This window comes from Pseudophryne corroboree, chromosome 6, assembly GCF_028390025.1.
Source record: "Pseudophryne corroboree isolate aPseCor3 chromosome 6, aPseCor3.hap2, whole genome shotgun sequence".
Taxonomy (NCBI): domain Eukaryota; kingdom Metazoa; phylum Chordata; class Amphibia; order Anura; family Myobatrachidae; genus Pseudophryne; species Pseudophryne corroboree.
Genome location: NC_086449.1, coordinates 107961584 through 107989455, shown reverse-complemented (window position 1 = coordinate 107989455; position 27872 = coordinate 107961584). Strand labels below are relative to the sequence as shown.

The following is a 27872-nucleotide window of genomic DNA, read 5'->3' as shown; positions in this document are numbered from 1 at the left end:
GTTTGGGCTCACGCCTGCGCAGTCATTCGATAATCAGCCGCTGTGCGATTTCGCACAACAGCGATCAGGTCTGAATTAGGCCCCTGATGTCTTGTAGGTGGGAGCGAGAGGTGGTTACCAGAGAGGAGACTGTAGTGGGTGGGAGATAATAAGAGGATGGATCAGAGCTTTGGTAGGTTATATTGACGCATGTGTAATGTAACACTCAGCAATGACAGAAGGCAGTCAGGCAAGATACAGTATGTCTATTAAAGTATTAGTAGACAAGGAATAAGGACAAATGCATTATTTACATAACACAGTTTTACTGTAGTTTTAAACATGAGGACACATGCAATCATATACATCTGTGATCAGAACACATGTCCATATACATCGGGCCAGAGTCCATATACAACCATGGGCACATCAGGAGCAGCAATTGTCACGGGATGCACTAATCCTCCATTAGGAGCTTCTCTTTTCTCTGTCTCATCATCTCTTTCAGCTCCGCCAACTGTCTCTTCTGCAGGACAAGAGAGAAGCAGGTGGATTACAGTGCTAAAGCCTGGTTCTTCACATTACTCTGGAGGACACAGTAAAACCGGTCACCTTCTGCAGTAGAAAGGATCACATTAGAGACCTCTCTAACATAGTGAAACTAGAGCCTATCTAGCTGCAGGAAGTCATGTAATGATGGCGGCTATGTACCCTTCTGCCGCATAACCTGGTCTCCCAACCTCATGCCATGGCCATCTCTGTCTCACTTACTTCCTGCCATCAGGCCACATGTCACCCGTCTGTCTCCTCCCTCCCCTAGATTGTAAGGTCCTCGGAGCAGGGCCCTCTTCCCTCCTGTTCTCACAGCAGTCTTCTCTTGCACTTCAATTACAGCTCTCTCCTATGGAGAGGGTCAACTATGACTGTTTAAGAGAAGATCAAACAGTTTTGCTTGAAAAAAGGGCCATCACTCCCATGTACAAAGATATAGGCCTACAATTCACACTCTTCTGAGGGTACAATACCTCTCATGCAGGAGTCCATAATCTTGAACAACAATCAACTGCTATAAAATAAGTTCCGCATCCAATGAATAGTCATCTTTGAACTCCATAGCTGGACCCTCCATATTAGTTACTGATTACCCAGCAGGTAGTTAAAGTACTGACAGAGCCCTATATGGGACAATGGACGTCTCCCTGTATCCAACCTCCATGAAAAAGATTTAATGGGTTCACATATGCGTGTTTCCATGGAGATCCTCCCACCCCCTATATTATACTGTAACGAGTTAGGGATATATTCAATTGAAGTCGAAAGCTGCCGTCTGTCGAATAGACGGCAGTTTTCGACTTTTTAAGGTCGAATCGTGATTCGACCTATTCAATATAACCCAACATTTTTCAACAAGTCGATGAATTCGACTTGTCGAAAAGCACGTGGATCGGCGGAATAGCTGCCAATCCACGTGCTTGTGTCAAAAACGGGGCCAAACCTTTTCGACTATCTCAGTTCGACTTTAAAAAAAAAAGTCGAATGAGATAGGGACAGTAGCGCCGGAGATGGGGAGAGCCGAGGCGGGGATGGGGTGAGCAGCGCTGAAGGACAGCCGCCACTCACAGCAGCTTCCACTCGGCTCCAGCAAGCGAGACCTCACTTGCTGGAGCCGGGTGGACGCTGCCGTGAGCGGCGGCTGTGAGAAAGGGGGAGCGGCGGAGGCTGTGACAGGGGGGACGGAGCGGCGGCTGTGAGAGAGGCACGGGCAGACGGGGGAGAGCAGCGCTACAGCAGCGGCTATATAGCTGCTGCTGTATCGCTGCTCCCCCCCCCCCCCCCTGTCTCCTCCCCACCCCCCCGCATCTCAATTCGACTTTTGTAAAAGTCGAATTGAGATGTCCATTGAATAGGCCAGGTCGGATCCATTCCAACAAATGCTTGTCGGAATGGATCAGACTTCCATTGAATATACTCCTTAATCTGCAGACCAATGAAATCCTTCCCATGGAACATGGAAGTTATGTAAGTACAGAAGTAATGCTGGCAGGGGATGTATTTTATTGTTTGGATGTCAACATGCGCGCATACTCAGGAGAGCGGAACATGCCGAAATTCTCTGCAAACCATCTCACTCCTTTCCAAGCTCATTAATACACAGTCAAACCATCCTGTGTGACATGGACACATTTTGCAGCGACAAGCTGAATTTATGTTACCCTCAGCCCATCTTCATTACCACACTAAACTGTAGTGTGACTGTGCGCAGACATGGCATCGCGGAACGAGGGGAGGGGGCTTTTACCACTGTGCTTTTCTTCTAGGGCCTTATCCTATGTCAGGCATTCCCAACCACGGTCCTCAAGGCCCACTAACAGTGCAGGTTTTAGTGATCTCCAGGCTTCAGCACAGGTGACTTAATTAGTAGCTCAGTTATTTTGATTTAACCATCTGTGCTGCAGCCTGGATATCACTAAAACCTGCACTGTTGGTGTGCCTTGAGGACCGTGGTTGGGAATGCCTGTCCTATGTCATAAAAGGCTAAAGCTGCTCCTCACCTCTATGGAAGGAATTCAAGTGTTTTGCACGCCGGTGGCCACTAGATGGTGCACGATGGAGCAATACAATTGTTGCTACATTTGGGTGCGCATAGCCGCCGGCACTGGCATCACTGTAATGTTTGTTCCCTCATTTTGAAGGGCTGGTAACTAGTAATGACTATAAAGAGCAGACATTCTGTGCTGATGAACACAGGACAACTTGTGGGAATTGTTGTAACTTCATTACTGGAGGAACATTCATTATAATTGTACTGTTATCTATTTTCCTCTATGGGGTGGGATGTAATGAAGTCTAAAGGGGGGTACACACGGAGCGATAATCTAAGCAATCTGACTAGATTGCTTAGATTTTCAGCAACATCGCTCCGTGTGTAGCCCCCTCAGCGATAGCGATGCGCGGCCCCGCACATCGCTATCGCTGCTGCTAGATTGGCCTGCATGCAGGCCAATCTAGCGGGTCGCTCACTTCACCCGCTGGGTGAAATGAGCGGCCCCCCCGTCTCCCCCCACACGCTCAGCACAGATCGCGCTGTGCTGAGCGCCGGGAGAGATGTGTGCTGAGCGGTTCGCTCAGCACACATCTCTCCCAAATCGGCCCGCGAGTACTGGCCTTAAGTTCAGCGGTGGACGATTATTTTAGCCTTGTAAATTATTAACCCTTTAAAAATCGTCCGAGTTCGGCCAGTATCCCGAACAGCCGCTGAACTCAGACTTCGTTACATCCCACCCATGGAATGCTTAAAAGCTGAATAGGTTACCATAAGAAAGCCCTTATAAACAATATACAACATGTGTGGTAAGACATATGACAAAAAATAAGATTTTAAACCTACCAGTAAATCTTTTTCTCCTAGTACGTAGAGGATGCTGGGGACTCCGTAAGGACCATGGGGTATAGACGGGCTCCGCAGGAGACATGGGCACTATAAAGAACTTTAGAATGGGTGTGCACTGGCTCCTCCCTCTATGCCCCTCCTCCAGACCTCAGTTAGAGAACTGTGCCCAGAGGAGACGGACAGTACGAGGAAAGGATTTTGGTAATCCAAGGGCAAGATTCATACCAGCCCACACCATCCACACCGTATAACATGGAATATACGGAACCAGTTAACCGTATGCAACAAACAGTATCAGGCAAAGACTGATTTCAACTGTAACATAACCATTATGTAAGCAACAACTATATACAAGCCTTGCAGAAAATAGTCCGCACTGGGACGGGCGCCCAGCATCCTCTACGGACTAGGAGAAAAAGATTTACCGGTAGGTTTAAAATCTTATTTTCTCTTACGTCCTAGAGGATGCTGGGGACTCCGTAAGGACCATGGGGTTTATACCAAAGCTCCAGACCGGGCGGGAGAGTGCGGATGACTCTGCAGCACCGACTGAGCAAACGTAAGGTCCTCATCAGCTAGGGTATCAAACTTATAGAACTTTATAGAACTTTGCAAAAGTGTTTGAACCCGACCAGGTAGCTGCTCGGCAAAGCTGTAAAGCCGAAACGCCTCGGGCAGCCGCCCAAGAAGAGCCCACCTTCCTAGTGGAATGGGCCTTTACCGAATTTGGTAACGGCAATCCTACCGTAGAATGAGCCTGCTGAATCGTGTTACAGATCCAGCGAGCAATAGTCTGCTTCGAAGCAGGAGCGCCAACTTTGTTGGCTGCATACAGAACAAACAGTGCTTCTGTTTTCCTGGCTACATACATTTTTAAGGCCCTGACTACATCTAGGGACTTGGAGTCCTCCAAGCCACCCGTAGCCACAGGCACCACAATAGGTTGGTTCATATGAAATGAAACCACCTTGGGCAAAAATTGAGGACGAGTCCTCAACTCCGCTCTATCCACATGGAAAATCAGATAGGGGCTCCTGTGAGACAAGGCCGCCAATTCGGACACCCGCCTCGCAGATGCCAAGGCCAACAACATGACCACCTTCCAAGTGAGAAATTTTAATTCAACCGTCTGAAGCGGTTCAAACCAGTGAGATTTTAAGAACCGTAAAACCACGTTAAGGTCTCATGGTGCCACTGGGGGCACCAAAGGAGGCTGGATGTGCAGCACTCCCTTTACAAAAGTCTGGACTTCTGGGAGAGAAGATAGGGCCGAAATTTGTACCTTAATGGAGCCTAACTTCAGGCCCATATCCACTCCTGTCTGTAGAAAGTGGAGAAAACGGCCCAGATGGAAATCCTCCGTAGGAGCATTCTTGGCTTCACACCAAGAAACATACTTCCTCCAGATACGGTGATAATGTTTCGCCGTCACCTTCTTCCTAGCCTTTACCAGCGTAGGGATGACTTCTTCCGGAATACCTTTCCCAGCTAGGATTCGGTGTTCAACCGCCATGCCGTCAAACGTAACCGCGGTAAGTCACGCAGGGCCCCTGCTGTAACAGGTCCTCCCTGAGAGGAAGAGGCCACGGATCTTCTGTGAGCATTTCCTGAAGATCTGAGTACCAGGCCCTTTGAGGCCAATCTGGAACAATGAGTATTGTCTGCACTCTTTTTGTCTTATGATTCTCAATATTTTTGAGATGAGAGGAAGAGGAGGGAACACATAGACCGACTGAAACACCCATGGTGTCACCAGGGCGTCCACCGCTACTGCCTGAGGGTCCCTTGACCTGGCACAATACCTCCGAAGCTTCTTGTTGAGGCGTGACGCCATCATGTCTATTTGAGGAATTCCCAAAAGACTTGTTATCTCTGCAAAAACTTCTTGATGAAGTCCCCACTCTCCTGGATGGAGATCGTGCCTGCTGAGGAAGTCTGCTTCCCAGTTGTCCACTCCCGGAATGAAGACTGCTGACAGAGCGCTTACGTGATTTTCCGCCCAGCGAAGAATCCTGGTGGCTTCCACCATTGCCGCTCTGCTCCTTGTCCGGCCTTGGCGGTTTACATGAGCCATGGCTGTGACGTTGTCTGATTGAATCAGAACCGGTAGGTCGCGAAGAAGATTCTCCGCTTGTCGTAGGCCGTTGTAAATGGCCCGTAATTCCAGTATGTTGATGTGTAGACAAGCCTCCTGGCTTGACCATAGTCCCTGAAACTTTCTTCCTTGTACGACTGCTCCCCATCCTCGGAGGCTCGCGTCCGTGGTCACCAGAACCCAGTCCTGAATGCCGAACCGGTGACCCTCTAGAAGGTGAGCACTCTGCAGCCACCACAGGAGAGACACCCTGGCCCCGGGGGACAGGCTTATTTTCTGATGTATTTGTAGATGGAACCCGGACCACTTGTCCAGAAGGTCCCACTGAAATGTCCTCGCATGAAACCTGCCGAATGGGATGGCCTCGTAGGCTGCCACCATTTTCCCCAGAACTCGAGTGCATTGATGAACAGACACTCTTTTCGGTTTTAGCAGGTCTCTGACCATGCTCTGGAGGTCCTGGGCTTCTTCCATCGGGAGAAAAACCCTCTTCTGTTCCGTGTCCAGAATCATGCCTAGGAATGATAGTCAAGTCGTTGGAATCAATTGTGACTTTGGAAGATTTAGAATCCAACCTTGCTGTTGTAGCACTCTCAGGGAGAGCGACACGCATTTCAGCAATTGATCTCTCGATCTCGCTTTTATCAGGAGATCGTCCAAGTACGGGATAATTGTGACTCCCTGCCTGCGCAGGAGCACCATCATCTCCGCCATCACCTTGGTGAAAGTCCTCGGGGCCGTGGAAAGCCCAAACGGCAACGTCTGAAACTGGTAATGACAGTCCTGTACAGCAAATCTCAGATACTCCTGATAAGGAGGATATATGGGAACATGTAGGTATGCATCCTTTATGTCTAGTGACGAGCGATTCCATCTTGAATTTGAACTTTTTCAAGTACTGGTTTAGGGATTTTAGATTTAAAATGGGTCTGACAGAGCCATCTGGCTTCGGGACCACGAACAGCGTTGAATAGTACCCTTTCCCCTGTTGGACTAGGGGAACCTTGATAATCACGTGCTGTTTACACAGCTTTTGAATTGCAGCTAACACTACTGCCCTCTCTGGGGGAGAAGCTGGCATGGCCGACTTGAAAAATCGTCGAGGGGGCACCTCTTCGAATTCCAGTTTGTAGCCTTGGGATACAATTTCCATCGCCCAAGGATCCACGTCTGACAGAACCCAGACGTGGCTGAAGAGTCGAAGACGTGCCCCCACCGGTGCGGACTCCCTCAGTGGAGCCCCAGTGTCATACGGTGGATTTAGTAGAAGCCGGGGAGGACTTCTGCTCCTGGGAACTAGCCGAAAATAAGAATTTACTTACCGATAATTCTATTTCTCATAGTCCGTAGTGGATGCTGGGACTTCCGTAAGGACCATGGGGAATAGCGGCTCCGCAGGAGACTGGGCACAAAAAGTAAAAGCTTTAGACTAGCTGGTGTGCACTGGCTCCTCCCCCTATGACCCTCCTCCAAGCCTCAGTTAGGATACTGTGCCCGGACGAGCGTACATAATAAGGAAGGATTTTGAATCCCGGGTAAGACTCATACCAGCCACACCAATCACACTGTACAACCTGTGATCTGAACCCAGTTAACAGTATGATAAACGTAGGAGCCTCTGAAAAGATGGCTCACAACAATAAACAACCCGATTTTTTGTAACAATAACTATATACAAGTATTGCAGACAATCCGCACTTGGGATGGGCGCCCAGCATCCACTACGGACTATGAGAAATAGAATTATCGGTAAGTAAATTCTTATTTTCTCTGACGTCCTAGTGGATGCTGGGACTTCCGTAAGGACCATGGGGATTATACCAAAGCTCCCAAACGGGCGGGAGAGTGCGGATGACTCTGCAGCACCGAATGAGAGAACTCCAGGTCCTCCTCAGCCAGGGTATCGAATTTGTAAAATTTTGCAAACGTGTTTGCCCCTGACCAAGTAGCTGCTCGGCAAAGTTGTAAAGCCGAGACCCCTCGGGCAGCCGCCCAAGATGAGCCCACTTTTCTTGTGGAATGGGCTTTAACAAATTTTGGCTGTGGCAGTCCTGCCACAGAATGTGCAAGCTGAATTGTACTACAAATCCAACGAGCAATCGTCTGCTTAGAAGCAGGAGCACCCAGCTTGTTGGGTGCATACAGGATAAACAGCGAGTCAGATTTTCTGACTCCAGCCGTCCTGGAAACATATATTTTCAGGGCCCTGACTACGTCCAACAACTTGGAGTCCTCCAAGTCCCTAGTAGCCGCAGGCACCACAATAGGTTGGTTCATGTGAAACGCTGAAACCACCTTAGGGAGAAATTGAGGACGAGTCCTCAATTCTGCCCTGTCTGAATGAAAAATTAGGTAAGGGCTTTTATATGACAAAGCCGCCATTTCTGAGACACGCCTGGCTGACGACAGAGCTAACAGCATGACCACCTTCCATGTGAGATATTTTAATTCCACAGTGGTGAGTGGTTCAAACCAATGTGATTTTAGGAACCCTAAAACTACATTGAGATCCCAAGGTGCCACTGGTGGCACAAAAGGAGGTTGTATATGCAGTACCCCCTTGACAAACGTCTGAACTTCAGGCAATGAAGCCAGTTCTTTCTGGAAGAAGATCGACAGGGCCAAAATTTGAACCTTAATGGATCCTAATTTTAGGCCCATAGACAGTCCTGCTTGCAGGAAATGCAGGAAACGACCCAGTTGAAATTCCTCTGTGGGGGCCTTCTTAGCCTCACACCAGGAAACATATTTTCGCCAAATGCGGTGATAATGTTTCGCAGTTACATCCTTCCTGGCTTTGATCAGGGTAGGGATGACTTCATCTGGAATGCCTTTTTCCTTTAGGATCCGGCGTTCAACCGCCATGCCGTCAAACGCAGCCGCGGTAAGTCTTGGAACAGACAAGGTCCCTGCTGGAGCAGGTCCTTTCTTAGAGGTAGAGGCCACGGGTCCTCCGTGAGCATCTCTTGCAGTTCCGGGTACCAAGTTCTTCTTGGCCAATCCGGAGCCACGAGTATAGTCTTCACTCCTCGCCTTCTTATGATTCTCAGTACTTTTGGAATGAGAGGCAGAGGAGGGAACACATACACCGACTGGTACACCCACGGTGTTACCAGAGCGTCCACCGCTATTGCCTGAGGGTCCCTTGACCTGGCGCAATATCTGTCCAGTTTTTTGTTGAGACGGGACGCCATCATGTCCACCTTTGTTTTTTCCCAACGGTTTACAATCACTTGAAAGACTTCTGGGTGAAGTCCCCACTCCCCCGGGTGGAGGTCGTGTCTGCTGAGGAAGTCTGCTTCCCAGTTGTCCACTCCCGGAATGAACACTGCTGACAGTGCCACCACATGATTTTCCGCCCAGCGAAGAATCCTTGCAGCTTCTGCCATTGCCCTCCTGCTTCTTGTGCCGCCCTGTCTGTTGACGTGGGCGACTGCCGTGATGTTGTCCGATTGGATCAATACCGACTGACCCTGAAGCAGAGGCCTTGCTTGACTTAGGGCATTGTAAATGGCCCTTAGTTCCAGGATATTTATGTGAAGAGACGTTTCCATGCTTGACCACAAGCCCTGGAAATTTCTTCCCTGTGTGACTGCTCCCCAGCCTCTCAGGCTGGCATCGGTGGTCACCAGCATCCAATCCTGAATGCCGAATCTGCGGCCCTCTAGAAGATGAGCACTCTGTAACCACCACAGGAGAGACACCCTTGTCCTTGGAGATAGGGTTATCCGCTGATGCATCTGAAGATGCGATCCGGACCATTTGTCCAGCAGATCCCACTGAAAAGTTCTTGCATGGAATCTTCCGAATGGAATCGCTTCGTAAGAAGCCACCATTTTTCCCAGGACTCTCGTGCATTGATGCACTGACACTTGGCCTGGTTTTAGGAGTTTCCTGACTAGCTCGGATAACTCCCTGGCCTTCTCCTCCGGGAGAAACACCTTTTTCTGGACTGTGTCCAGAATCATCCCCAGGAACAGTAGACGTGTTGTTGGAATCAGCTGTGATTTTGGGATATTTAGGATCCACCCGTGCTGACGTAGCACTACCTGAGATAGTGCTACTCCGACCTCTAACTGTTCCCTGGACCTTGCCCTTATCAGGAGATCGTCCAAGTAAGGGATAATTAAGACGCCTTTTCTTCGAAGAAGAATCATCATTTCGGCCATTACCTTGGTAAAGACCCGTGGTGCCGTGGACAATCCAAACGGCAGCGTCTGAAACTGATAATGACAGTTTTGTACCACAAACCTGAGGTACCCTTGGTGAGAAGGGTAGATTGGGACATGGAGATAAGCATCTTTGATGTCCAGAGACACCATATAGTCCCCTTCTTCCAGGTTCGCTATCACTGCTCTGAGTGACTCCATCTTGAATTTGAACCTTTTTATGTAAGTGTTCAAGGATTTTAGATTTAAAATTGGTCTCACCGAGCCGTCCGGCTTCGGTACCACAAACAGCGTGGAATAATACCCCTTTCCCTGTTGTAGGAGGGGTACCTTGATTATCACCTGCTGGGAATACAGCTTGTGAATAGCTTCCACTACCGCCTCCCTGTCGGAGGTAGACGTTGGTAGAGCAGACTTCAGGAACCGGCGAGGGGGAGACGTCTCGAATTCCAATTTGTACCCCTGTGATACTACCTGCAGGATCCAGGGGTCCACTTGCGAGTGAGCCCACTGCGCGCTGAAATTCTTGAGACGGCCCCCCAACGTGCCTGAGTCCGCTTGTAAGGCCCCAGCGTCATGCTGAAGACTTGCCAGAAGCGGGGGAGGGCTTCTGCTCCTGGGAAGAGGCTGCCTGGTGCAGTCTTTTTCCCCTTCCTCTGCCCCGGGGCAGAAATGAGTGGCCTTTTGCCCGCTTGCCCTTATGGGAACGAAAGGACTGAGTTTGAAAAGACGGTGTCTTTTTCTGCTGAGAGGTGACCTGGGGTAAAAAGGTGGATTTTCCAGCCGTTGCTGTGGCCACCAGGTCCGATAGACCGACCCCAAATAACTCCTCCCCTTTATACGGCAATACTTCCATATGTCGTTTGGAATCCGCATCACCTGACCACTGTCGCGTCCATAACGCTCTTCTGGCAGAAATGGACATCGCACTCACTCTAGATGCCAGGGTGCAAATATCCCTCTGTGCATCTCGCATATATAGTAATGCATCCTTTAAATGCTCTATAGTTAATAATATACTGTCCCTATCCAGGGTATCAATATTTTCAGTCAGGGAATCCGACCAAGCCACTCCAGCACTGCACATCCAGGCTGAGGCGATTGCTGGTCGCAGTATAACACCAGTATGTGTGTATATACCTTTTAGGATATTTTCCAGCCTTCTATCAGCTGGTTCCTTAAGGGCGGCCGTATCGGGAGACGGTAACGCCACTTGTTTTGATAAGCGTGTGAGCGCCTTATCTACCCTAGGGGGTGTTTCCCAACGCGCCCTAACCTCTGGCGGGAAAGGGTATAGTGCCAATAATTTATTAGAAATCAGCAGTTTTTTTATCGGGGGAAAACCACGCTTTATCACACACCTCATTTAATTCATCTGATTCAGGAAAAACTACTGGTAGTTTTTTCACACCCCACATAATACCCTTTTTTGTGGTACTTGTAGTGTCAGAAATATTCAATGCCTCCTTCATTGCCGTGATCATGTAACGTGTGGCCCTACTGGACATTACGTTTGTCTCCTCACCGTCGACACTGGATTCAGTATCCGTGTCTGGGTCTGTGTCGACCATCTGAGGTAACGGGCGTTTTAGCGCCCCCGACGGTGTCTGAGACGCCTGAACAGGCACTAATTGATTTGCCGGCTGTCTCATGTCGTCAACAGTTTTTTGCAAAGTGCTGACACTGTCACGTAATTCTTTAAATACGACCATCCAGTCAGGTGTCGACTCCCTAGGGGGTGACATCACTAACACAGGCAATTGCTCTGCTTCCACATCATTTTCCTCCTCATACATGTCGACACAATCGTACCGACACCCAGCACACACACAGGGAATGCTCTGAAAGAGGACAGGACCCCACGAGCCCTTTGGGGAGACAGAGGGAGAGTTTGCCAGCACACACCAGAGCGCTATATATATACAGGGATAACCTTATGTAAGTGTTACTCCCTTTATAGCTGCTGTTTTATATTAGCTGCCAATAGTGCCCCCCCTCTCTTGTTTTACCCTGATTCTGTAGCAGGACTGCAGGGGAGAGTCTGGGAGCCTTCCTTCCAGCGGAACTGTGAGGGAAAATGGCGCTTGTGTGCTGAGGAGATAGGCTCCGCCCCCTTCACGGCGGCCTTTTCTCCCGCTTTTTTTAGGAAAACTGGCAGGGGTGAAATGCATCCATATAGCCCAGGACTATATGTGATGTATTTCTTTAGCCATATAAGGTTTAAACATGTTTTATTGCGTCTCAGGGCGCTCCCCCCCAGCGCCCTGCACCCTCAGTGACCGGAGTGTGAAGTGTGCTGAGAGCAATGGCGCACAGCTGCAGTGCTGTGCGCTACCTTATCTGAAGACAGGAACGTCTTCTGCCGCCGATTTCTCCGGACCTCTTCGCTCTTCTGGCTCTGTAAGGGGGCCGGCGGCGCGGCTCCGGGACCCATCCAGGCTGAACCTGTGATCGTCCCTCTGGAGCTAATGTCCAGTAGCCAAGAAGCCCAATCCACTCTGCACGCAGGTGAGTTCGCTTCTTCTCCCCTTAGTCCCACGATGCAGTGAGCCTGTTGCCAGCAGGACTCACTGAAAATAAAAAACCTATTTAAACTTTTACTTCTAAGCAGCTCAGGAGAGCCACCTAGCATGCACCCTTCTCGTTCGGGCACAAAAATCTAACTGAGGCTTGGAGGAGGGTCATAGGGGGAGGAGCCAGTGCACACCAGCTAGTCTAAAGCTTTTACTTTTTGTGCCCAGTCTCCTGCGGAGCCGCTATTCCCCATGGTCCTTACGGAAGTCCCAGCATCCACTAGGACGTCAGAGAAACAGGCGTTCTTTTCCCTCTACCCTTACCTCTGGCGAGGAAGGATGAGCCCCGACCTCTTCTGGACTTATGCGACCGAAAGGACTGCATCTGATATTGTGGAGTTTTCTTTTGCTGTGGGGGAACAAAAGGCAAAAGTAGTTTTACCCGCGGTAGCCGTGGAAACCAGGTCCGCGAGACCTTCCCCAAATAAAACTTCACCCTTGTAAGGTAAAACCTCCATATGCTTCTTAGAGTCGGCATCACCCGTCCATTGGCGGGTCCACAGGGCTTGCCTAGCAGAAATCGCCATGGCGTTGGCTCTCGAACCTAGCAGCCCAACGTCTCTTTGAGCGTCTCTCATATATAAGACTGCGTCTTTAATGTGACCTAAGGTCAATAAAATGGTATCCCTATCTAGGGTATCAAAGTCAGCTGTATCTGTCCAAGCTGCAACTGCGCTACATACCCATGCCGATGCTATTGCCGGTCTGAGTAAAGCACCCGTATGCGTATAAATAGATTTTAAGGTAGTTTCCTGTCTGCGATCAGCAGGATCCTAGAGGGCTGCCGTGTCTGGAGACGGTAGCGCCACCTTCTTGGACAAGCGCGTTAAAGCCTTGTCCACCCTGGGCGAGGATTCCCACCGTACCCTGTCCTGTGCAGGGAAAGGATACGCCATAAGAATCCTCTTGTGAATCTGCAGTTTTTGTCTGGAGTTTCCCAAGCTTTTTCAAATAACTCGTTCAGCTCATGAGATGGGGGAAAGGTTACCTCAGGTTTCTTTTCCTTATACATGCGCACCCTCGTGTCAGGGACAGAGGGGTCATCTGTGATATGCAAAACATCTTTTATTGCAATAATCATATAATGAATACTTTTGGCCACCCTTGGGTGTAACCTTGCATCATCATAGTCGACACTGGAGTCAGAATCCGTGTCGGCATCAGTGCAATTTGGGATAGAGAACGTTTTTGAGACCCTGAAGGGCCTTGTGACATAGTCAAAGCCATGGATTGACTCCCTGCTTTTTTCCCTGGACTCTGCTTCGTCCATCCTCTTATGTAATAAGGTCACATTTGCATTCAAAACATTCCACATGTCCAACCAATCAGGTGTCGGCGTTGCCGACGGAGACACCACAATCATCTGCTCCATCTCCTCCTTAGATGAGCCTTCCGCTTCAGACATGTCGACACACTCGTACCGACACCCCCACACACACAGGGATATATTTATATGGAGACAGTTCCCCAATAAGGCCCTTTGGAGAGATAGAGAGAGAGTATGCCAGCACACACCCAGCGCCAACAGACACTGGAAACAAATTCCCAGATAATATAGCGCCTTTATATACAATTATCTGTATAATACACTCACTGCGCCTTACAAATGCCCCCCCCCCCCCCTCTTTTCTGCCCTGTGTCACCGTGTTCAGCAGGGAAGAGTCAGGGGAGCCAGCTTCTCTGCAGTACTCTGTGGAGAAAATGGCGCCGGTTAGTGCTGTGGAATCAAGCTCCGCCCCCTCCAGCGGCGGGCTTCGGTCCCGCTCAATTTTGTAATACTGGCGGGGGATTTTTATATCTACTGCCTCCGCAGCCTATATATATGTATTTGCCAGTCCTAGAGGTTTATATTGCTGCCCAGGGCGCCCCCCCCTGCGCCCTGCACCTATCAGTGCCTGCAGTGTGTGTTGTGTGTGGGAGCAATGGCGCGCAGCGTTACCGCTGCGCGCTTACCTCAGGGAAGATCTGAAGTCTTCTGCCGCCTTTGAAGTCTTCTTTCTTCTTATACTCACCCGGCTTCTGTCTTCCGGCTCTGTGAGGAGGACGGCGGCGCGGCTCTGGGACGAACGGCAAGGGGAGACCTGCGTTCCGACTCCCTCTGGAGCTAATGGTGTCCAGTAGCCTAAGAAGCAAAGCCTATCAGTTAAGTAGGTCTGCTTCTCTCTCCTCAGTCCCACGATGCAGGGAGCCTGTTGCCAGCAGTGCTCCCTGAAAATAAAAAACCTAACATAATTCTTTTTTCAGAGAAACTCAGGAGAGCTCCCTGTAATGCACCCAGTCTCCTCTGGGCACAGGAACTAACTGAGGTCTGGAGGAGGGGCATAGAGGGAGGAGCCAGTGCACACCCATTCTAAAGTTCTTTATAGTGCCCATGTCTCCTGCGGAGCCCGTCTATACCCCATGGTCCTTACGGAGTCCCCAGCATCCTCTAGGACGTAAGAGAAACAAGCTATTCCCATTTAAATAAATGCTCCCCAAAAAGCGAGAGCTTGTGTGATCATCAAGCAGAGAAAACCCATCCCATACTCAGGTGGTTACATTACTGGGGGGTCCTCAAATTAGATCTATGCCCGTGGAGTTGACAAGGTATCCTCCAAAGGAGCGGTATGACTCCCCAGGCTCTTGCAGCATATCTGGATCTCTCTGCTATACTGGGTGTCTGTGAGGGTCACTGCTCCCTAGTCCGTTATTATAATAGGGATGTAATGGGTGCAATTGATATTATTGCCCCTGTGTGTCTAAGACCTCGTAAACCACAACGTCGAGCTCCATGGTTCGACAACAGTGTTAGTGAGCTCAAGAAAAGGGGGCATAGACTGGAAAGACGATGGAGGAAGACTAGCCCTAGTGGATGACAAAATAAAACTAATAAAGCATAATGAAGAATATCAATCGACAATCACCCGTAAGAAATCACAGTTCCTGTCAAATGAGATCACGGCAGCAAACAATAGGCCAGCTCAACTTTTCCGCACAGTGGAGGTGCTTTGCAAGCCAGCATGCTTTCAAACTGATCAAACCCTCTCCCAGGCAAGATGCAACGAGTCTGCAAACTTCTTTAAATGACATTGCTGAAATTGCTCGGATTTTGCGTCCCACAACCTGTGATCTGGTACCTGCCTCAACCAAGCTTCTAATAGGTTGTACGGATCTAATTGGTCCTGTCTTTGAAAAAAATTGTTCAATGCTCTTTGCAGACAGGCCTTTTTCCTGGACCCCAAAAGGAAGCAATTGTTAGACCTCTTGTTAAAAAACCTAATTTAGATCCCGACTGCATGACCAACTACAGACCGGTATCAAACCTTCCTTTTCTAGGAAAGGTTATTGAGAAAGTGGGTACAAATCAAATGGAAACCCGCCTGACAACCCATGATATTTATGATCCATTCCAATCAGGATTCAGGAGAAGACATAGCACTGAAACAGCCCTGGTGTGTGTGTTAAATGATCTGATGGCAAGAGACACAGGTAACTGTTCAATCTTAATCCATCTGGATCTCTCTGCAGCATCTGATACTGTGGACCATGGGCTTCTGATTGAGAGACTGATACATTTTTGTGGGCTGGATGGCACAGTCCAAAGCTGGTTCAAATAATTTCTCACAGGCAGGTCACAGAGTATCGTCTGGATTATACTCATCACCACCACTGCCATTGCCATGTGGTGTCCCACAAGGTTCTATACTATCCCCCATGCTTTTTGCAGTATACATGCTCCCATTGGGCGAAATAATCAGGCGCCATGGCCTGGTCTACCACTGCTATGCAGATGATACACAACTGTACTTGTCCTTTGCTCCAGGCACTGATAACCCAATAGCAACCCTAAATGGCTTTCTAGCTGAGCTCCAGGAGTGGATGAGCGCCAGTTGGCTGCTACTGAACCCAGATAAAACAGAAGTCCTTATGATAGGACCGTAACATCAAAGGACAAGACTGCAGCATAGCCAACCAACTGGACTTACACTCAGGGATTTAGAATTGCAAACCACTGATCGCAGGGGTGTAGCGAGGGTGGCTCCAGTGGAGCGCAAGCTCCGGGTGCTGGAAAAGTTAGAGGGCGCACCGCCGCCTGCTCACCCCCTCCTTCTGCCCGCTATACCACACTGACTCAGACTCTGAGACTAGGTAGGGAGCAGGGCAGGTCAGAGGAGTCAGCAGGAGACACAGACACCAGACACATGCCGGAACTCTGCCGCCCTCCTTATATGTCTCACTGTCTGCTTGTAGCTGTGCAGCAGGGTGACTTCTGTCCTGCTACACCACTCTCATCCCCACCTGCTGCAGCACCTCTTTCTGCCCCGGCTACTGCAGCACTTCTCTTTGTCCCAGCTATTGCAGCATCTCTCTCTGCCCCGGTTGCTACAGCACCTTTTTCTGCCCCAGCTACTGCAGCACTTCTCTTTGCCCCAGCTATTGCAGCATCTCTCTGTCTGCCCCGGTTGCTACAGCACCTTTTTCTGCCCAGGTGCTGCAGCACCTATCTCTGCCCCGGCTGCTGCAGCACCTCTTTCTGCTTCGGGTGCTGCAGTACTCGTCTCTGTCCCAGGCTGCTGTTGCAGCACCTCTATCTGCATAAGAAGCTGCAGAGTAACATTTATAAGCGGCTCTACTATGGCATAACCTCCCCTATATTTTTGTTGCGCTCCTTTGGTGCGCACTGTTCTACCGACGGGCGCCCCAAAAAAACTTTCACCCTGAGATCCACAAGGTCTAGAACCAGCCCTGTCATCAATTTTGGATTTTTCTATATTTTTTCTTTTCAAATGTAACATGCACCCAATTCAGTATAGGGGAGGGGGCGCCGAAACATACTGTTGCTCCGGGCACCATGGCACCTAGCTACACCTCTGACTGATTGTGTGCAGAATCTTGGCATTGTCCTGGATGGTGGCTTGACACTTAAACATCAGATATCAGCCACAATCAAATCCTCATTCTTTCACCTGAGGAACATAGCTAGAATCAAGCACTTAATTCCCTCAGATGATCTGCCAAAAGTCATACATGCATTTGTATCATCTCGATTAGACTACTGTAATGCCCTCTACCTTGGTCTCCCAGCAAAAGAATTGCACCGCTCTAGCCACATAACCAGCCCTGTTCTAGCCACATAACGCCCATTCTCTACTCCCTTCACTAGCTGCCTGTAAGATGGCGAATCATCTTCAAGATTGGCATACTGAGTTTCAAAGCATTACATGACCAGGGCCCAAGGTACCGGAAGCAGCTTCTGATCCCATACTGCCCCACTCGATTACTGCGATCTATAGATGAAGGACTTTTAGCAGTACCCAGAATGTCCAGTAATTCATCTGGGGGTCGAGCTTTTAGTCATACGGCTCCGACTCTATGGAACTCACTTCCCCGCACAGTGCGAGAGGCCCCAACTATAGAATCCTTCAAAAGTAGACTCAAGACTTTTCTTTTTACTCAAGCATTTCCATAATGTCCCTTTAGTATCTACATGCTTCTGTATTTTATGAAAAGCGTTTCTGTACCTCATTGTTTCTGTACTATATTATGCTATGTATCTGTCAAGCGCCTTGAGTCCTATTGGAGAAAGAGCGCTATATAAATAAAATAATAATTTATTATTATTAAAGTGATACTAAGCAGGAGCGTACAGCGACGCTATTATTAATGCTGGCAAATGCTTTCCCTTGTGAGTGTGCAATTCTGTAAATGCATCAGCACAGGGGCACCTGTAGATGTGTAAGTGTGTGTTGGTGTGTGCATCTATGTAGGTGTGAGGCTAACAGACACATTACTGCGAACATAGTTAGCTGGTAAGACATAACCACTTATCTAAGCAGCCTACTTTATATTAACTGGATATTTCACCCTTGCTTTAGGTGGCTCACACCATTCCAATACAGGGACATATATACACAGCCCATGTACAGAGACAGAAAAGGAATGAAAGACTGCAATGTCAGCTTCCTCCTCACACAGCTGCTTCCTCCCCGCGCACACAGCACGGATGTTATTACCTGTTCAGTTTGCTCCGGGGGATAAATCTCTCTCTAGAAAAACAAGGGAGGAGATAAGAACAATAAAACTTAGCATCTTCTAAATGTGTTAGTATATTTATGTGACTATTTCTATTGCAACTGTATCTATGTATTATTAGAAGCATTACTTGCTGTAGATATAGTGACACATACAGGACGAGTTGGGAACTGCAACCACAGATATTTCTATTCATTCCTAGTCCTTTTTTAAATTCTTGCCCTTGCAGCAGTATTATTTGTGTGTTTCAAATAGCTTTACATTCTCTGAAAATGAGGTAACTGTACAATTGTGAGGATAAATATTACACATGCTCTTACAATATGTAGTGTCTCTCCCATTATCTTCTGTATGGTACAGTTAAACTAGCATAAAAGAGCATATAGTGTAAAAACTGACAACCAGCACACCCATACACTGCTCCTCTGTGGAATAAACCTAATGACACTTTACACACATAAACTGACAAAATATACGAAGAGCTAGAGTCCACCATACAAGTCTTCTCCATAATAAACATAATCCTACATACATGCAAAACACATGTATGAATGGGATCCGTTCAATACCGGCGCACAGGGGCTATTTCCACTCGTGGGTGTCCACGAAACCCATACAGTGGGAATAGAACCTGTGGTGAGTGCAGCTCGCCTTGCTACCGGAATTCTCCCGGGCAGGATGCCGCTGTTGGAATGCTGACAGTTGGCAACCTGCCCAGCGGTATTACTATGTAATCCGTATGAATCCAATCAAAGAGGCGATGGGACCTTTACTGGTGGTTATATACTGTTTGTTTATAATGTTTTAATAGTGAGTGCAACTTATTAAAGAACATAGTTTTATTTTAGAATAAACATTATTGCGCTAATTTTTGTCCTATTTATTTTCATGCTGGAATGTGCAATCCTTGAATGCTGCTGGAAGTCTTTGAAGATTGAATGACATGTACACATAAAGTAAGGGTACCTCATGCCTACAGCAATCCTCTCCCAGATGGATTTCCAAACAAATCTGAGATGGATCCATTCAACTTCAGCTGGACTATTACCAGCCAACGTGGTCCATAGTAACAGATCAGCTTCTAGCTGTCATTCAATAGAATCGACTTGACATATGAAAACTAAAGGCTGATAAGTTACTATGGGCACACCTTACCTGTCCTCTTTAGAAGGTTTTAATACATCTCCCCCTTAGAACTACAACGGTCACTCTGTGCAGTGGCACTGTTGATAATGGAAAGGCCATTTATTTCCTGCTTACCTTACGTTTCACTATGTACTCTTCAAAGTATTTTGGTTGATTAGAGATCCAAAACATGGTCACAGGGAAGGACAGATATATGGCCATCTAGATGGGAGGATATAAGAGTGACAATGACAAACAGGAAACGGCAATGCTGGCCTCACATGTAGCAATCTGAACCAATATTGGCGAACATGGCCTAAAATCACTGCAATGCCGAAAACTATCAGCTTATAAAGATGTTCAATGACTGCAAGTCAGGGAAGCAGATGATTGACTGTAGGTCATCTGCTAATAATACTAATGGGCCCTACACACAGCGCGTTGCACCGCCGAGGTGCCGACTGCCGATACCGGGGGAGTGAAGTTTCTTCACTCCCCCCGTCACCCGGCTCCATAGCACTGCATGCTAATAAGGACGAGATTGTCCATATGGGCTTGCATGTTAAAACGAGCCGGCACCAATGATGAACGAGCGCGGGGCCGCACATCGTTCATCGCTGGTGCCTACACACTGAAAGATATGAACGATATCTCGTTCATTAATGAACAAGATCATTCATATCTTTCAGTGGTATCGCCCAGTGTGTAGGGCCTATAACAGATCGCCTATGTCATTCAGGTGCTGGGGTAAGACAGTCAGATTTGACCCATGTGTCTGACCCTATTTCTAGGTGCTGGTAGAAGTTCCTCTGCAGAGACACACTGTACGAAACTGAACCATCACATGAAAGCCTGGACACTGCTGCATTACACTGAGAATTTTACCCTAAAATACTGAAGTTGGCCTCATTTACGTCAGAGTATACATAGCACTATTATGGGGAAAACTGAATTGGGGACTCAGTTTTGAAAAGCCCTGCAGCACAGGGTATTGCCCCACAGCCGCTGGTATTTTCCAATTCAACTGAAGGAGGGAAATGAGCTGCGGACGATTTCTACTGATCACCGCATCTATAGAAATCACCTCGTTTTTTTCCCTCACACCCCTAGAGAAACTCAGACTTTTCCTGAAATCATTATTTTTAGGAAGAATCAGCTGGACTTTCTCTGGCACCCCCTCCTGTGGACTAATTAGTCAATTGGAAGTTTCCAATAATCTTAATTAGTCCTGAACTACTCACCTTCCGAAGCGTAGTCTTCTTCCTCCAGCTTGTCGGTCTTCTACTGCAGCAGCAGTGTGTGTGACTTCCCGTGTGTGTCTGGAGGTAGCAGCAGGGAGAACTACATCTACCAGCAGCCACCTCACCAGTGGAAAGATGGAGGGAAGACGACCAGAGACCACAGGACCGGTAAGCTGAAAACCCCGTGTCCTTTTTTTTTTTTTTTTAATTGGATACCATGGGCATTGGGAGAATGCATACCCACGGTAATCTTTCCTCATGTGCTTATCCTTTTCTTACTTTAATAATCTTCAACTGCACCAACTCCAGCAGTCCTCTGCCACCGGATACTTATTCCAGTGTCATCTGCTGATGTAGCTATGTATATTTACCCTGTATTGTCCTATATTGTCCTCAACTGTAAGTCACTGTTTTCCTGCTTTGATTATTTGTTTCTGTACTCTGTAATTTGGCGCTGCAGAATCCTTGTGGCGCCATATAAAATAAGATTTTACTTACCGATAAATCTATTTCTCGTAGTCCGTAGTGGATGCTGGGGACTCCGTCAGGACCATGGGGATTAGCGGCTCCGCAGGAGACAGGGCACAAAAATAAAGCTTTAGGATCAGGTGGTGTGCACTGGCTCCTCCCCCTATGACCCTCCTCCAAGCCTCAGTTAGGATACTGTGCCCGGACGAGCGTACACAATAAGGAAGGATTTTGAATCCCGGGTAAGACTCATACCAGCCACACCAATCACACCGTACAACTTGTGATCTGAACCCAGTTAACGGTATGACAAACGTAGGAGCCTCTGAACAGACGGCTCACAACAATAACAACCCGATTTTTTTGAACAATAACTATGTACAAGTATTGCAGACAATCCGCACTTGGGATGGGCGCCCAGCATCCACTACGGACTACGAGAAATAGATTTATCGGTAAGTAAAATCTTATTTTCTCTGACGTCCTAGTGGATGCTGGGGACTCCGTCAGGACCATGGGGATTATACCAAAGCTCCCAAACGGGCGGGAGAGTGCGGATGACTCTGCAGCACCGAATGAGAGAACTCCAGGTCCTCTTTAGCCAGGGTATCAAATTTGTAGAATTTTACAAACGTGTTCTCCCCCGACCACGTAGCTGCTCGGCAGAGTTGTAATGCCGAGACCCCTCGGGCAGCCGCCCAGGATGAGCCCACCTTCCTTGTGGAATGGGCCTTGACAGATTTAGGCTGTGGCAGGCCTGCCACAGAATGTGCAAGTTGAATTGTGCTACAAATCCAACGAGCAATCGTCTGCTTAGAAGCAGGAGCACCCAACTTGTTGGGTGCATACAGTATAAACAGCGAGTCAGATTTTCTGACTCCAGCCGTCCTTGAAATATATATTTTCAATGCCCTGACAACGTCCAGCAACTTGGAATCCTCCAAATCGCTAGTAGCCGCAGGCACCACAATAGGCTGGTTCAGGTGAAACGCTGACACCACCTTAGGCAGAAACTGAGGACGCGTCCGCAGTTCTGCCCTGTCCGAATGGAAAATCAGATATGGGCTTTTATACGATAAAGCCGCCAATTCTGACACTCTCCTGGCTGAAGCCAGGGCCAGTAGCATGGTTACTTTCCATGTAAGATATTTCAAATCCACCGATTTGAGTGGCTCAAACCAATGGGATTTGAGAAAATCCAAAACTACATTAAGGTCCCACGGAGCCACTGGGGGCACAACCGGGGGCTGTATATGTAGTACACCTTTTACAAAAGTCTGGACTTCAGGAACTGAAGCCAATTCTTTCTGGAAGAAACTCGACAGGGCCGAAATTTGAACCTTAATGGACCCCAATTTGAGGCCCATAGACAATCCTGTTTGCAGGAAATGTAGGAATCGACCCAATTGAAATTCCTCCGTGGGGGCCTTCCTGGCCTCACACCACGCAACATATTTTCTCCAAATGCGGTGATAATGTTGTGCAGTCACCTCCTTCCTGGCTTTTACCAGTGTAGGAATGACCTCTTCCGGAATGCCTTTTTCCCTTAGAATTCGGCGTTCAACCGCCATGCCGTCAAACGCAGCCGCGGTAAGTCTTGGAATAGACACGGTCCCTGCTGAAGCAGGTCCCGTCTTAGAGGTAGAGGCCACGGATCTTCCGTGAGCATCTCCTGAAGTTCCGGGTACCAAGTTCTACTTGGCCAATCCGGAGCCACGAGTATCGTTCTTACTCCCCTTTGCCGTATAATTCTCAGTACTTTTGGTATGAGAGGCAGAGGAGGAAACACATACACTGACTGGAACACCCACGGTGTTACCAGAGCGTCCACAGCTATTACCTGAGGGTCTCTTGACCTGGCGCAATACCTGTCCAGTTTTTTGTTGAGGCGAGACGCCATCATATCCACCTTTGGTTTTTCCCAACGGTTCACAATCATGTGGAAGACTTCTGGATGAAGTCCCCACTCTCCCGGGTGTAGATCGTGTCTGCTGAGGAAGTCTGCTTCCCAGTTGTCCACTCCCGGAATGAACACTGCTGACAGTGCTATCACATGATCTTCCGCCCAGCGAAGAATCCTTGCAGCTTCTGCCATTGCTCTCCTGCTTCTTGTGCCGCCCTGTCTGTTTACGTGGGCGACTGCCGTGATGTTGTCCGACTGGATCAACACCGGCTGACCCTGAAGCAGGGGTTTTGCCAGGCTTAGAGCATTGTAAATCGCTCTTAGCTCCAGTATATTTATGTGAAGAGACATCTCCAGGCTTGACCATACTCCCTGGAAGTTTCTTCCCTGTGTGACCGCTCCCCAGCCTCTCATACTGGCATCCGTGGTCACCAGGACCCAGTCCTGTATGCCGAATCTGCGGCCCTCTAACAGATGAGCACTCTGCAACCACCACAGAAGAGACACCCTTGTCCGTGGCGATAAGGTTATCCGCTGATGCATCTGCAGATGCGATCCGGACCATTTGTCCAGCAGATCCCACTGAAAAGTTCGTGCGTGGAATCTGCCGAATGGAATCGCTTCGTAAGAAGCCACCATCTTTCCCAGGACTCTTGTGCATTGATGCACAGACACTTTCCCTGGTTTTAGGAGGTTCCTGACAAGTTCGGATAACTCCCTGGCTTTCTCCTCCGGAAGAAACACCTTTTTCTGAACCGTGTCCAGAATCATTCCGAGGAACAGCAGACGTGTCGTCGGGGTCAATTGAGATTTTGGAAAATTCAGAATCCACCCGTGCTGTTGCAGCACTACTTGGGTTAGTGCTACTACGTCCCCCAGCTGTTCCCTGGACCTTGCCCTTATCAGGAGATCGTCCAAGTAAGGGATAATTAATACGCCTTTTCTTCGCAGAAGAAACATCATTTCGGCCATTACCTTGGTAAAGACCCGAGGTGCCGTGGACAATCCAAACGGCAGCGTCTGAAACTGATAATGACAGTTTTGCACCACGAACCTGAGGTACCCTTGATGTGAAGGGCAAATTGGGACATGCAGGTAAGCATCCTTGATGTCCAGGGACACCATAAAGTCCCCTTCTTCCAGATTCGCTATCACTGCTCTGAGTGACTCCATCTTGAACTTGAATTTTTGTATGTACAGGTTCAAAGATTTCAGATTTAGAATAGGTCTTACCGAGCCGTCCGGCTTCGGTACCACAAATAGTGTGGAATAATACCCCTTTCCCTGTTGTAGGAGGGGTACCTTGACTATCACCTGCTGAGAATACAGCTTGTGAATGGCTTCCAATACCGTCGCCCTGTCTGAGGGAGACGTTGGCAGAGCAGACTTTAGGAACCGGCGAGGGGGAGACTTCTCGAATTCCAACCTGTAACCCTGAGATACTATCTGCAGGATCCAGGGGTCCACCTGTGAGTGAGCCCACTGTGCGCTGAAATTCTTGAGTCGACCCCCCACCGCCCCTGAGTCCGCTTGTAAAGCCCCAACGTCATGCTGAGGGCTTTGCAGAAGCCGGGGGGGGGCTTCTGCTCCTGGGAAGAAGCTGCTTGGTGCACTCTCTTACCCTTTCCTTTGCCTCGGGGCAAATATGACTGTCCTTTCGCCCGCTTGTTCCTATAGGAACGAAAGGACTGCGGCTGAAAAGACGGTGTCTTTTTCTGTTGGGAGGGGACCTGAGGTAAAAAGGTGGATTTCCCGGCTGTTGCCGTGGCCACCAAATCCGATAGACCGACCCCAAATAATTCCTCCCCCTTATACGGCAATACTTCCATATGCCGTTTGGAATCCGCATCACCTGACCATTGTCGCGTCCATAAACTTCTTCTGGCAGATATGGACATCGCACTTACTCTCGATGCCAGAGTGCAAATATCCCTCTGAGCATCTCGCATATAAAGAAAAGCATCCTTTAATTGCTCTAAAGTCAATAAAATACTGTCCCTATCTAGGGTATCAATATTTTCAGTCAGGGAATCCGACCAAACCACCCCAGCACTGCACATCCATGCAGAGGCGATGGCTGGTCGCAGTATAACACCAGTATGAGTGTATATACTTTTCAGGGTAGTTTCCAGCCTCCTATCCGCTGGATCCTTGAGGGCGGCCGTTTCAGGAGACGGTAACGCCACTTGTTTTGGTAAGCGTGTGAGCGCCTTATCCACCCTAGGGGGTGTTTCCCAGCGCGCCCTAACCTCTGGCGGGAAAGGATATAATGCCAATAACTTCTTTGAAATTAGCAGTTTTCTATCGGGGTTAACCCACGCTTCATCACACACTTCATTCAATTCGTCTGATTCAGGAAAAACTACAGGTAGTTTTTTCAGACCCCACATAATACCCCTTTTTGTGGTACATGCAGTATCAGAGATATGCAAAGCCTCCTTCATTGCCGTGATCATATAACGTGTGGCCCTACTGGAAAATAAGTTTGTTTCTTCACCGTCGACACTAGATTCGGTGTCCGTGTCTGGGTCTGTGTCGACCGACTGAGGTAAAGGGCGTTTTACAGCCCCTGACGGTGTCTGAGACGCCTGTACAGGTACTAACTGGTTTGCCGGCCGTCTCATGTCGTCAACTGATTTTTGTAATGTGCTGACATTATCACGTAATTCCATAAACAAAGCCATCCATTCCGGTGTCGACTCCCTAGGGGGTGACATCACCATTACCGGCAATTGCTCCGCCTCCACACCAACATCGTCCTCATACATGTCGACACACACGTACCGACACACAGCAGACACACAGGGAATGCTCTTATCGAAGACAGGACCCCACTAGCCCTTTGGGGAGACAGAGGGAGAGTTTGCCAGCACACACCCAAGCGCTATAAATATATAGGAACAACCCTATAGAAGTGTTGTCTCCCTTATAGCAGCTTAATATATCAAAAAACGCCAAAAAAGTGCCCCCCCCCCCCTCTCTGTTTTACCCTGTTTCTGTAGTGCAGTGCAGGGGAGAGTCCTGGGAGCCTTCCTCGCAGCGGAGCTGAGCAGGAAAATGGCGCTGTGTGCTGAGGAGATAGGCCCCGCCCCCTATTTCGGCGGGCTCTTCTCCGGTGTTTGTGAGACCTGGCAGGGGTTAAATACATCCATATAGCCCCAGGGGCTATATGTGGTGTATTTTTTAGCCAGAACAAGGTATTCTCATTGCTGCCCAGGGCGCCCCCCGCAGCGCCCTGCACCCTCCGTGACCGCTGGTGTGAAGTGTGTGACAACAATGGCGCACAGCTGCAGTGCTGTGCGCTACCTCATGAAGACTGAAAAGTCTTCTGCCGCCGGTTTCTGGACCTCTTCACTTTTCGGCATCTGCAAGGGGGTCGGCGGCGCGGCTCCGGGACCGGACTCCATGGCTGGGCCTGTGTTCGATCCCTCTGGAGCTAATGGTGTCCAGTAGCCTAAGAAGCCAATCCATCCTGCACGCAGGTGAGTTCACTTCTTCTCCCCTAAGTCCCTCGTTGCAGTGAGCCTGTTGCCAGCAGGACTCACTGTAAAATAAAAAACCTAAAAACTTTTTCTAAGCAGCTCTTTAGGAGAGCCACCTAGATTGCACCCTGCTCGGACGGGCACAAAAACCTAACTGAGGCTTGGAGGAGGGTCATAGGGGGAGGAGCCAGTGCACACCACCTGATCCTAAAGCTTTATTTTTGTGCCCTGTCTCCTGCGGAGCCGCTAATCCCCATGGTCCTGACGGAGTCCCCAGCATCCACTAGGACGTCAGAGAAATAAAGGATGATAATAATAATTCAAAGTTGGGAGCTAAGTCTGCAAGGTTTTTGAGGAAAAACCTTGCATCCAATTGGATACGCACCTGTACGTCCTTTTATCACCGTACACCTAAAAATGCACTTCCAGATGTAGTTGCACACAGTGTCCATTTAAAAGCATAGGGGACACAACCCAGTCCTTGGCAGGCTGTAGCACAATTCAAGTCCTTTTGCAGAGTGGATATGGGTATGTGCCCCTCTACACTGCTAAAAATGCCCCCTTCCCACTCATATCAATAATCTCACACTGCATAATAAAATCTATTTAATTGCACTGCTCCGCAATAGTAGGCACACATGGTCTGTACACAGCAAGGAACAGGTGCTCCTCATATCATGCAAATATACACACTCTTCCTCACGTTCCCACACACACAGGCATACACCTAGGAGCAACTCTGCACACAGAAGCACATTGCACACAAGGGGTGGTGCTCTCCCTGACACAGACTACAGTCCTGGAATATCACAGACCAATGACCGTAGACAAGTGACTACTTGTTACTGCAGTTTTATTCTTCTGCTACCGACCCTGATGGAGCATACCATGACTGTCTTATGTAATATGCTGCATATATGTGCCAGGGAGGAAACAGATGGCTCCCATGCTGCTGAGGATCCACAAGTTCTATTTGTAGGACTTGTAAGTATGTATATTGAAAGACAGGAGAAACAGCCGCACAAACACTGCAATACATGATCATAGCTGCCAGCATACACAAACCATTCCCAGGGATTGCTGGGCAGAAGCAGGTAAATTACCCCTGGTGGACTATCTGGCATGGGCAGCAAGCAGTGTTGTCTGCATATATTTTGCATTTAGATAGTCCCTGGACTTTAGAAAGCATGCAATATCATTACAAGCAATAGGATATAATGTATACACACAGGGAAGCCATGAGACCAGAGTAGGGATCACTCACAGGCAGTATACACCCCTATAAGGAGCAGCCATCTCTCTGGCGTCACCTCCAAGGGACACTCACCCTGAAAACCTCCAGTTTGACCCCCATCTTCCTTTCATCTCACGCTAAGGCCCGGACACGCCTCCACCAATATGATTGGCAGCAGTGCTTGTCACTTAGCGCTAAGG

General features: G+C 48.7%; 1 protein-coding gene across 1 annotated transcript; it reads right to left on the bottom strand.

The window, feature by feature from the left end:
• Positions 1 to 285: 285 nt before the first annotated feature.
• Positions 286 to 27872, bottom strand: LOC134936553 (protein PET100 homolog, mitochondrial). The gene is made up of 4 exons (XM_063931625.1): positions 27766 to 27872; positions 19480 to 19566; positions 18201 to 18233; positions 286 to 505 (listed from the first exon to the last, which is right to left on the bottom strand). Exons 1-4 carry the CDS (start codon positions 27790 to 27792, stop codon positions 437 to 439), a joined length of 216 nt encoding a protein of 71 aa, XP_063787695.1. The 5' UTR covers positions 27793 to 27872; the 3' UTR covers positions 286 to 436.